This window comes from Lathyrus oleraceus, chromosome 3 (assembly GCF_024323335.1).
Source record: "Lathyrus oleraceus cultivar Zhongwan6 chromosome 3, CAAS_Psat_ZW6_1.0, whole genome shotgun sequence".
NCBI classification, from domain to species: domain Eukaryota; kingdom Viridiplantae; phylum Streptophyta; class Magnoliopsida; order Fabales; family Fabaceae; genus Lathyrus; species Lathyrus oleraceus.
Window position 1 is genome coordinate 24,343,528 of NC_066581.1, and position 11,951 is coordinate 24,355,478.

Sequence of the window (11,951 nt, forward strand, 5' to 3'; positions counted from 1 at the left end):
TACAACTTTATATTCAACAAGCTCCCTAATGAAGTGATGGAAAATGTCTATATGCTTGCTTTTACTATGTTGAACATGATTCTTTGAAATATTTATAGCACTCATGTTGTCACAGAATAATGTCATGACATCTTGTCCCACATTGTACTCCTTTAACATTTGTTTCATTCAAAGCAATTTAGTAAAACTGCTCCATACATCAATATATTCAGCTTCGGCAGTACATAAAGAGATACAATCTTACTTCTTGCAGAACCAAGAGATTAAGTTATTACCAAGGAAGACGCATCCACCAAATATGTTATTTCTATCATCAACACTTACAACAGCCCAATCAACATCACAATATCCTACAAGTATAGGGTTAGTGCCATGTGAATAGAGAATACCATAGTCACATGTCCCATTGACATACCTCAATATTATCTTTACTTGAGCAAGAATATTGCCCTTAGGTTTTCTTGATATTTAGCACACATACCAACATAAAATGTGATGTCAGGCATGCTTATTGTGAGGTAAAGCATACTTCCAATCATACTTATATATAGGATTTGATCTACATCAACTCCATTTTCATTTTTGATCACTTTCACATGAGTAGCAACAAAAGTTCTTTTGTGTATAACATTGTCAAGGCTAAACTTATTCTCTATACTCTTAGCATACTTGCTTTGAGATACAAAAATATTGTCTTCCATTTTCTTCACTTGAAGACCAATAAAGAAAGTGAGTTCACCTACAAGACTCATCTCAAACCCAGACTTTATTTGTTGGACAAAATGTTCCACCATCGAGTCTGAAATTCCTCCAAACACAATGTCATCAACATAAATTTGTGCTACCATGAGCTTTCCTTCAACTATCTTCTTAAATAGAGTTTTATCTATTCCTCTTATTTTATAGCCATTGTTGATTAGAAACTCAGTTAATCTTTCATACCATGCTCTTGGAGTTTGCTTTAACCCATAAAGAGTTTTCTTTAACTTGTACGCATGGTCAAAAAACTAGGATTGATGAACCCCTTTGGTTACTCTGTATAGACTTCTTCATTAAGATAACAATTCAGAAAAACACTTTTGACATCTATTTGATACAATCTAAATTTCATCATGCATGAAATTCGTAGTAGTAATATAACAGACTCAAGTCTAGCAACTGGAGAGAAAGTCTCATCAAAGTCAACTCCTTCTATTTGAGTGTGCCCTTGAGCCACTAACCTTGCCTTGTTTATTTTCACATTAGTACTTTCATCCAATTTGTTCTTAAAAATCCACTTGGTATGGATAACATTCACACACTCGCGTCTAGAGACTAGCTCCCACATAACATTTCTTCTAAATTGACATAGCACATCTTGCATGGCATTTATCCAGGACTCATCAGTTAGAGCTTCTTTGACATTCTTAGGTTCAATCTTGGAGATGAAGCAAAAGTTAGAAATCATATTTCTGGATTTGGTGATGACTCATTTATTGATATTTCTTATGATATTATCAATAGTATGATCCTTATGTATTATGATGGAAGGTTCTTTGTTGATAGCAGTTTCTTCAGACTTTGCACTTTTAATCTCAATGCCAGACCCCTTATCTGGGACATCTATTGGGACATTTATCTGTAGAGGGGAAATATCATATTCATCTTCAACAACTACTTTTTCTTCAGGATTATCACCCACAATAACATCAATGGACTCCATCATAGTCTTGGTCCGAGTTTTGTAGACTCTTTATGCTTTGCTATTGATAGACTATCCAAGGAGTATATCCCTTCTTCACTTTTTGGATCCATCTTTATCCTTTGCTCACGATCTTCCAAAATGTAGCACTTACTACCAAAGACGTGGACGTATTTGATATTTGGCTTTCTTCCTTTCCAAAGCTCATATATAATGGCTTTGCTCCCAGATCTGATAGTTACTCTATTATGAATGTAACAAGCAGTGTCCATGGGTTTCGCAAAAAAAAACGATAAGGAAGATTATTGGAATTCAACATAACTGTAGTAGCTTCCTTTAGTGTTATATTCTTGCATTCTACCACTTTATTCTGCAGAGGTGTGATAGGTACTAAGAATTCATGATTGATCTTTGAACATGGTCAATTCTTATCTTGAGAATTTCACCCCACCCCCCTTCTTCTTTTGGATACAAAGGCATATATCTTTGAACATATTAAAACTATCAGATTTTTATCTAATAAAGTTGACCCGTGTATATCTTGAAAATTCATCCACACAAAAACATATCTCTTTCCACTGAGATTTTCTACTTGTGTAGGTCCCATGAGGTCCATGTGAAGTAACTCAAGTACCTTTGAGATGGCCAGATGCTAGAGCTTCTTGTGGGACACCTTGGTCTATTTACTTATTTGGCAATCTCCATAAATTTTGCCTTCTCTAATTTTCAACTTAGGTAAACCCCTGATGGCTTCTCTAGATATTATCTTCTTCATGCCCTTGAGGTTGAGATGTCCAAGTTTCTGGTGCCATAACTTAGTTTCATTAACCTTAGATATCAAGCATGATAAGGATTGTGGTATCCATATATAGCAGTTGTCCTTGGACCTGAAACCCTGCATTAACATTTCCTGCTCTTTGCTGGAGACAATACATTCAGACTTTTTGAATTTCACATTAAGTCCTTGATGACATAGTTTACTTATGCTAATCAAATTTGCAGTCAGACCTTCTACCATCAACATACTCTCAAGACAAGGTAAATTTGGAATGATCGTTTTACCTATGAACTTGATTCTTTCCTTTTCTACATCACCAAAAGTAACATAACTATTTGAGTAGGGTTTCAACTCTGCAGATATGTCTTTTCACTAGTCACATGTCTAGGACATCCACTATCAAAATACCAATCTTCTTTTGAGGAAACTCTAAGAGATGTACGAGCTTTAAGACAAGTGTCTGTTTCTTTGGGGTTCCATTTCTTCTTAGCATGAGTGTTCTTCCTTTTCTTTCCTTTGGGCCTTTTCTTAATATAAGACTTAGGATATCCATACAACCTGCAACAAAAAGGTATTATATGGCCATATATTCCATAATGGTGACACCTTACAAATTAATCTTTGATACCTCTGAAGTGAAGGTACATGTGTTGAGCACAATGTTGAAGCATGTGGTCATTCATTAGGAACTTTCTTTTATGTTCAGGAGCCACAATCTTCTTGGGGAAAATTTTGTATTACTTTTTGTAATTAAGCCCAATAACCTTTTTTCTCTAATATCCAAGATCTCAGGTAGCATATCATATGTTCAATCTTGGAATTCAACCAAGTAACTTCTTCTTCCAGGCCTGTGATAGTAGATGTTAACTTATCCTTTTCTTTATGAAGTACACCTATGGTTGTCTTATATTGCTTAATAGTCAAGCAAGCTTCCTCCCATTTGATGTAAAGAAGTTCATATGTATCAGCTAACTCTTCTTCAGTCAAGTTGTCATTACTATACTCTCTTTCAGGCCCATGTTTTCCAATGAATGTCATCACTTTGTTAGTAGCTTCTCTTTCACTTTCATCATCAGAATCAGACCAAGTAACTGAGAGTCCATTCTTCCTATTTTCTTAGAAAGGCAGGGCATTCAGTTTTGATATGACTAAACCCCTCACATTAAAAGCATTTGACTCCTTTGGGTTTGTCCTCATCTTTGCTCTTGCTTTGAGGACTGATGTCAAACATCTTGTCTGGCACATTTGTCCTCCATTTTCTATCCAACCTTTTTGAATTTGTTGAACTTTCTTCCAACAAATACTATAGCATCAGAAAACCTTTCTTCAGTATCATCATCACTTGGATCTTCATTTTCTTGAGTGTTGGATACAAAGGCCACACCTTTGTTCTTCTTCTATGATCTTACATTTATATAAACTTCAAAGGTTTTTAGAGATCAAATGAGTTCACACACCTTCAAGATGCTTAAGTCTTTTTCTTCTTCAATGGTTGTTACCTTCATGTCAAACTTTTTAGGCAAAGATCTGAGAATCTTTCTTACCAGCTTCTCTTCTGACATCTTCTCTCCCAAGGCAAATGAATTGTTGGCAATATAACAAAGTTTGATGTTTAAATCAAATATGTATTCATCTTACATCAATCTTAGATTCTTAAAATCAGTTGTGTAAAGTTGCATCCTAGACATACGCACTTTAGATGTGCCTTCATGAGCAGTCTTGAGAACCTCCCAAGCTTCCTTAGCTTCAATGTATTTTGATGAGTCTAAACATATTTGTGTCAACACCATTGAATATAACATTCAATTCTTTATCATTTGAAAGAGCTTCATCATCATCATCCTTGGACCAAACAACTTTAGGCTTCAAACTTATTGTACCATCTTGAGCATAAACCACATGATATTTCCAATCTTTAATCATGACCTTCCAAGTCTTATTATCTGTGGATTTGAGAAAAACCATCATCTTGGCTTCCAAATAATAATAATTTGTGCCATACAAAACAAGTGGTCTATTTATAGGCCTTCAATCCTTAGTGATGTCTATTTGAACATAAAATATCTTCCCTAGAACTTACCCAAACAGAATAGGGTGCATGCTCTGATGCCAATTGAAATTTTATTTCTCCAGGGACAAATGTTGGACCATATCTTGAGACAACTTGTCCAATTTTTAAAACAAGTTTAAGAATAGTTTGACAACAATGATACAATAATAATAAACAATGCAAAAATCTGTAAAATAACACAAGAGATTGGTAACCCGGTTCAATGAAATCACACATATGTTTGGGGGGCACTCTACCCTAAAAAAGAAATTCACTACTTCGAATTAGAACAATTATTCTTATAAGAAACTTCAAACCCTATGAAGTTTTATGCCTCTCCCTAATCCTAATGACTTTCTATTTAGGTATCCCCCTAAATTTGAAAACCCACTCACTTTCTTCAATCGCTACCCCTAATGATCAACCTCGATAACAAGTCTATTCATTGTTGAATTTATAACTCATCTAAGACAAACCAACAACTATGCCAAGTTACTAAAACATAGAGTGGTGTACAACAATAGAGTCAAGACTAATCATTATAAGGGAATTAGCATGGAATACAAGAAAGAAAAGACTCACAAACCCTAGACACAAATAATTTTATCTTGTGCACAAAAATCTTGACTATTACATGATAATAGAGCCTCCTTATTTAGCAATGTCTTCTGGGTTTTTTCTCCTTGGATAAAGATCTTATTTCATACAGAATTATTCAAGATATTTTTTATATTTATTGCTCCAAAATAGCTCCATAAAATATGATTTGATTTGATTTGAATTAATATTTAGATCTCCCTGACTTAAATTTAAACTAATTACCTAATCAAATAAATCTAATTGTTAAAAATTAGAAATAATATTTGTTGCATACATCATTAAAAATTCATTCCATGTAACTGAAAAACACGCGCACATACCAATATCCTGGTCTCCAAAGAAGGGACATATATTTCACACATGATGGGACATCAGTTCCCACATGTGTCCTTCTGCTCCAAAATAGCTTGAAACCTCCATTGTTGTTTTGCATAATGCAGTCAATCCAAAAGGAATAACATTGAAAATTCTTTAAACAAGTGAGCTCCCCCACAATAAACACAAGCAACTCATCAACATCAGTTACAACTTTGACCGACTCAACAACTAGAACGTAAAGACTTGTCATCATGTTTTTCATCATTTAGTGTATTTGGGCCACTTGAGTAGCTAAGTATGTGGTCTTAGTGACTTCATGGATGTCAACTGGCTTATTTTGGACAACCATGTTTGTTTCTTGAGTAATTGGTCATTGGTAAATGTTAGAATTAATGCTACCAATCAATTTGTACCATTCTTCATAAGATTTAGATGAAAATGCTCCATCAGGAGATGCATCCAATATTTTTCTTGATAATAGCACCAATCCCTTATGAAATGTTTCTAACTGAATGCATATTGTAATTCCATGGCATGGACATTGCCTACACAATTCTTTGAATCTTTCCCAAGCATCAAACAAAGACTCATATTCTCCTTTCCAAAATGAAGTGATTTCATTTCTCATTTTTTTCATTCTTAATAGGAAGAAAATACTTAACAAAAAAACTTTTCTGCCAAGGCATTCCATGTGGAAATGAAATTGGGCTCTAAGGAACTGAGCCAACTTTTTGTTTTATAGCTTAAATAATATGGAAATAACATCAATCTAAAAGCATCATTAGTAATCCCGTGGATTTTAAAGTTACTAGCAACCTCCAGAAGCTACCTTAAATGTAAGTGTGGATCCTCAGTAGCAACTCCTGAGTATTGGCCAATATCTCGTAGCATTTGAAACATCATTGGCTTAAAGTCAATTTGTATCATTGTGATCTTTGGTTGTATGGTTCATGTGTTCAAAGCATTGAGATCAAACACAATATAATCCCCAATGTTTCTTGTTTTATCATTGACAATGAAAATGATGTCATTTTTTTGCCATGATTCATTTTTACTCTTGTTGCGGTTCTTCAAAATGTTCTTAAAAGGCTTCAAGCAAGTGAGTTGGAAGATGGCTTCTTGGGAAGTGACCAGTAGCTTCAAATCTCCTAAGTAATATGAACGTTCTCTCAGGTTTAGGGTCTCCTCTGTGTACTGAGGTCAGAACCCTGTGCATGCAGTAACCACTAACCTGTCGTGTCACCAGAAGACATAAAACGTCAAAAGTTCAAATGTATTTTTCACAAATTTTTTAGAGAATCAAAGTATTAATGACACAATCCTTGACAACGGCGCCAAAAACATGTTGTATTATTTATATGTACAAGTATACATAGTCCAATAGTAGCATCTGATATAAAAGTAAGAGTATCGACCCCACTGAGATTTATTAACTTACATTTATTCTCGTTGTAAAAATATGTGAATTGTCATGAGCAAAGGATAATAATAATGATTGGTTGTCATATATCAGGTTGATTAGTAATGAATATGAGTAGATAACTAAAATCAATAGTGATAGACGTGTTGGAAAATGATCCATTTAATGAGTTTCATACTTCATGTGTTTATTATGAGATATGTCATGATAGGTGAGGCAAAAAGTGATCTAGTGTTGTATGTCTGTAACATCTAAGCATATGCACCAAGTTAGGGAAACAAATCTTTCTGTCTCACAATAACATTAATACATGTTTGGTATAACTTCTGATTTTCCCTATGGTTGTAGTCCTTTTCATCTAAAGTGACTAATTTACTAAATATATCTATCTTATTGTTTAAACCATATTTCCCATTAGTTCCACTTGTTAAAGTATCTCTCAATATCAACAAGCTTTTACATATTTTTAAGATGATCAGACAAAGAAATAAATATAAAACAATAATTCCCATGATAAAAAGCATTACTCAAATCATACCATCTAACATAATACTAATTTTTATTAAACTTTATAGTGTTATATTTGTAGGGGGTCCTAAAATAGGGGTCCTTCTCCTAACAAAAGTTCCTCCTAGGCAGAATATAGGGGACTCGCCCATAGGCATCTATGACGTAGGGGTCAAGGAAGAGAGAGTCTCTACTAACTTTTAGAGGATGCATGGTCAATAACTCACCCTAGTCAGAGGGTAACAGTTAAGGCCACACAAGGGAGTGAAAACCCTAGGCTCAAGGAAACCTCTATAAATATCTCTCTAATCAAAGGGGGAGAGGAAAAACTCTAAGTCCTACACATTTTCCACAACTAAAATATCACCACTCTTGTTACCATGAACAACCTAACCGCCCACCTACGATCCTAGTAGTTGATGCGTGTTTTTCGCAGGTATACGAACGCGTCAGAGTAATATAAAAGATTGTCGAATCCATAAAGACCAAATGTCAATCTATCGTTATCTATTGTTACGGTGTTTATCTAAGGTAATCGAAATAGGGTTTTTAAGAGTGCACAATGAAAAATAAAGTATTAAATTAAATCAATTAATAAAGACAGGTTCAAATGTAATTCACATAATCAATTAATAATCCAAATACTTGCTAATAGAATTACTTATGGGCAGTGTTTCCTACTTTGAAAAGAACCAATTTAACGGGAACTGTCGCTTTCACGTATTCAGAACCGAGTTGTACTCCCTAATCAAACCCTCTTATTGTCACTTATAAAAAGGCGTGCATTGCGTTAGAGTAGTAAACCTATTTTTAAGAAATATAGTGTCTTGACTAAGTTGAAAATTATTTTGACCTGGATTTCTTAACCAAAAGAGGTTCTCACGAACCAGACTCTAAACTTATAAAGGCGGCTGAAAATAGTTTTAAAATCACTTTTCTTTTTAAGTTAAAAACTCCTAATGAACTAAACAAAGCGCTTTCACTGTATTTGGAATAGTTAAAAACAACTAAGTTTAAACAGACGTCGGACGACTTTCGATCTTACCCAACGGAAATTAAGTCCGGGAAAACTTAAGTTGAAAGTCAAAATAGCCCTTAAGTGTTTCTACGAACAATTGTACGGATTATCGGTTCAATCACGATCCTTACATTCTAACCTTTATAGGTTTAGCCAGACATGGTAAAGTAAAAATGCATTTTAATTTTTATCATAAAAACGGATAAATAAAAGACTTTTTTTAAAAAAAGGTAATAAGTGCGAGTGCAGGAAAGTAAATAAAAGTAGTGCGAGTGCGGAAAATAAGTTAAAGTAGTGCGGGTGCAGGAAAGTAAATAAAAGTAGTGTGGTGCAAGAAATAAAGGAAAGCAGTGCAGTGCGAGAAATAAACAAAGTAAAGTGCGAGTGCGGGAAAGTAAACAAAATAAAGGCAGTGCGGGAAAGTGAACAAAATAAAGGCAGTGCGGGAAAATAAAGTAGACAAAGGTAAAGCAATAAAACCTGCTCCAATCGGAGGGTCGAATAAAGTGCGGAACAGAAATGAAAATGGTGGCAGGATTAAACTTCCTTCCAAAATGCTCCAAACTCGATTACAAAGTGTGGCAACACTCCGATGTGAAGCGATTACCACTTTTACACAATACTGATATATGCCTAGTTGTAACTAAGTTTGGATAAAGAAACAAATGAAATCAAGGCCCTATTTATAGGCAAGAAAAAAACATGGAAATTACAAGGATGCCCCTATGTTTGAAAATGGGCGGGAACCATTTTGTTCTTGTGGCACCTGCCACAACATCATGGCGCCCGCCACAGGAGGAAATTGCAGCGCCCAAGTGGAGATCGTGGGAGACATGGCAGTTGAGGAGAGGTTGAAACTGGGACACGTCATGGTTGGACCCATGGCGCCCGTCACAGTGGGAGCCACAAGTGTAAAATGCTGATTTTTTGGCTTTTTAGCTCATTTTCACTCCTTTTCTCGATCGGGGCTCCGATTGGATTGAAAACCTGAAAACAAAGAAAAACATAGTAATAACATAACAAAATAACAATAAAACAACTAAAATGCATGCGAAATCGGAGTCGAAAATACGGTGAATTTCAGTTTCATCAAATTCTCCCACACTTAAACCCTTGCTTGTCCTCAAGCAAAACACTTAAAAGCTCAAAGAACAAAAACCGGTGTCGACGAGTGATTCGGGCTAAAAGGGCTTCTAAGTTCAAATTGGGATGCAGTGATAGGTACTAACTGAGTGAACCAAGGGTATCGTGATGACACTTATCCGCAGACACAGACATAAACTCGTTTCCTATATTAACCAACCCATATTATCCCACAATACCTAGGTCTACCTCTTCATCTCTTTTTGGGTCCTTTTCATTCAGGCGCAATCACATTAAGCCCGTTATCCGTACATGCTTCATAGTAGAGTGACCGGTTAGTGATTCTGATCCTAAACATGGGGTTTCTGGCACATAAATCTGTGTAAACCCTTTTATTTGACCCAAATGCAGTTGTGGGGGATCGGATCGTAATCCGCCCTACCGAGTTCAGCATCAGATACCTCTGAACCAACTAACAGTGGATGAGTTTTTTTTATTTTTCTTTTGCAGCAAATTTTTACAACATTTTGGTTTAAATGACCTTGTGAGGGTCACCTATCCCGGAGTTGCCTTTTTCTTTATTTCTTGAACTGGATCATTCACTTATGTTCATCGGTCCCCTACGTAGAGCATGCTTAGGCCGGAGCTGACTGCTAGAATAAACTACTGAGGACTATATTGAAATGATAATTAAGGCCATGGTATATGGGGTTTCGGGAGTAATTCCTATATTCATGAAGTCTATGGTACTAAAATGATACTGATGTTTCAAAAAGTTCTCCCAAGTCACCACATCCTAACTCAAACCTGTCTTAAAGCCCAAAAACTTTCAGAACAACACCGTTTTCTTTTGCAAATTTTTTTTTGGTAGGGCTAAAGGAATGGGGAGATAGGGATGTACTAAAGATACACTATACTGGTGACTCGTCAGACACATGTATTTTCTAAAACACACTAACTAAAAACAAAAGAAAACAAAGTAAACAACTAAAAAGCAATAAAAATAAATAATCTAACTAAAAACAGCAAAGGGAAATCGAAAGCGATAAAATCTCCTCCCACACTTAAATCGAACATTGTCCCCAATGTTTCGAAATAAGATAAAGGGAGAGTAACCTGTCACACTACTGCTGACCACTGGTCCCTTCGCCATCCTGAGGTGGACGACGGGATCTGCTGCGACGACGGACTCTCTGGTCTATCCTAGACGATAAGGAAGCCTGAGCAGTCCTCACCTCTCGAAGGTTGCCTAAAATGGAACCCTGAGTGGCCTCTATCAGCGTAAAATGCTCACAGTGGTAGTTCTGCTAATGGAATTGCTCGTTTGTGATCGCAAGCAGGGTCTGTGAAACAGTCGTATATGATCGATCTGCCCTCCGCTGCGATTCTTGCATGAAGCTCATGTTGTCCGCCAGTTGTTGCTTAATGGTAGAGAGTATGCCATCACGCCTTTGTTCTCTAGCCATGTGGCCATGCCACATCTCCTTAGTAATATAGAATCCAGGAGCAGAACCTGCAAAAGAAGAAGATGTTGAGGTGTGTGGTGGTGAAGGGTGATGGGGGAGCACATGAGGTACGTGATATTGTTCTCTCCGATCAAGCTCTTCATTAGTGTTGTGTCCCTCCTCATCAGGAACATTAGGAGGAAGTGGACCTAAAATAGGTGGAGCATCTAAATCATATGTCTAGTTCCTTTCATTACGTACATCAGTACGTCTAGTGCACGATAAGGCAACATATGGGATAGCTACACCATGAATCATAAGCATATAACCTCCCTCTCTTCTCACTCAGAAAAATTTCATATCTTTTAGAAATTTAAGGTTGATTGTGCAAGGAGCTAAGGGAACTAAGGTAGCTATCTCATTGTTCAGGTTAAGAGCCCGAACAATAGACGTAATGAGTCCTACAAAATCAATAGGTCCCGCTTTATTAAGAGTTAAAGCCATATGAGCAATCATAAACGGGACCGAATTAATCCTCCTATTTGTGAGGCTTCCTTGTAAAAATAGAAGTTCTCGAGCATTAACCTTGTTTCGATTCTCTCGGCCAAAAATAGTACATGCCAACAGATATCTAAAAACTCTGATGGCCGGGTTATGGATGGTCGAGGCAAGAATTCCTTCAAAAGAATTTATTGAAGTATTAGACAATCTCTGCCAGAAGGAAAACACCTCGACCGACCAGTCTAAATCCAAAGGGGCCTCACAAATAGCACCTTCCCCATGAGGAATTCCTAACAGACCTGCTAGTTCGTTGGTATTATACTCATACTCAACAACAAACATTCGAAATTTAACAGTACCAACTATACTAGTAGTGTTAGGACTGACAGTATAAATTAAAGAACTTAAAAACTCGACTGTCAGTCGCTCAAAGGTAGGCTCTCTGTTTAGAAAAATAGTGTGCAAGCCTAAAAAATCTAACAAATGAAAAACATTGTGGTAGATACCCAAAGTATACAGACAGTTATCGTCCACGTACCTCGTCGGGAGA

The 11,951-nt window shown here is 36.2% G+C and overlaps 1 protein-coding gene and 1 non-coding gene across 2 annotated transcripts; one reads left to right on the forward strand and one right to left on the reverse strand.

Moving 5' to 3' along the window:
- Positions 1–240: 240 nt before the first annotated feature.
- Positions 241–848, reverse strand: LOC127129451 (uncharacterized mitochondrial protein AtMg00810-like). The gene is made up of 2 exons (XM_051058636.1): positions 482–848; positions 241–350 (listed from the first exon to the last, which is right to left on the reverse strand). Exons 1-2 carry the CDS (start codon positions 846–848, stop codon positions 241–243), a joined length of 477 nt encoding a protein of 158 aa, XP_050914593.1.
- Positions 849–5,951: 5,103 nt separating this feature from the next.
- Positions 5,952–6,058, forward strand: LOC127134036 (small nucleolar RNA R71). The gene has a single exon (XR_007807817.1). It is a non-coding gene; the product is annotated as a small nucleolar RNA R71 (small nucleolar RNA).
- The last annotated feature ends 5,893 nt before the right edge of the window (positions 6,059–11,951 follow it).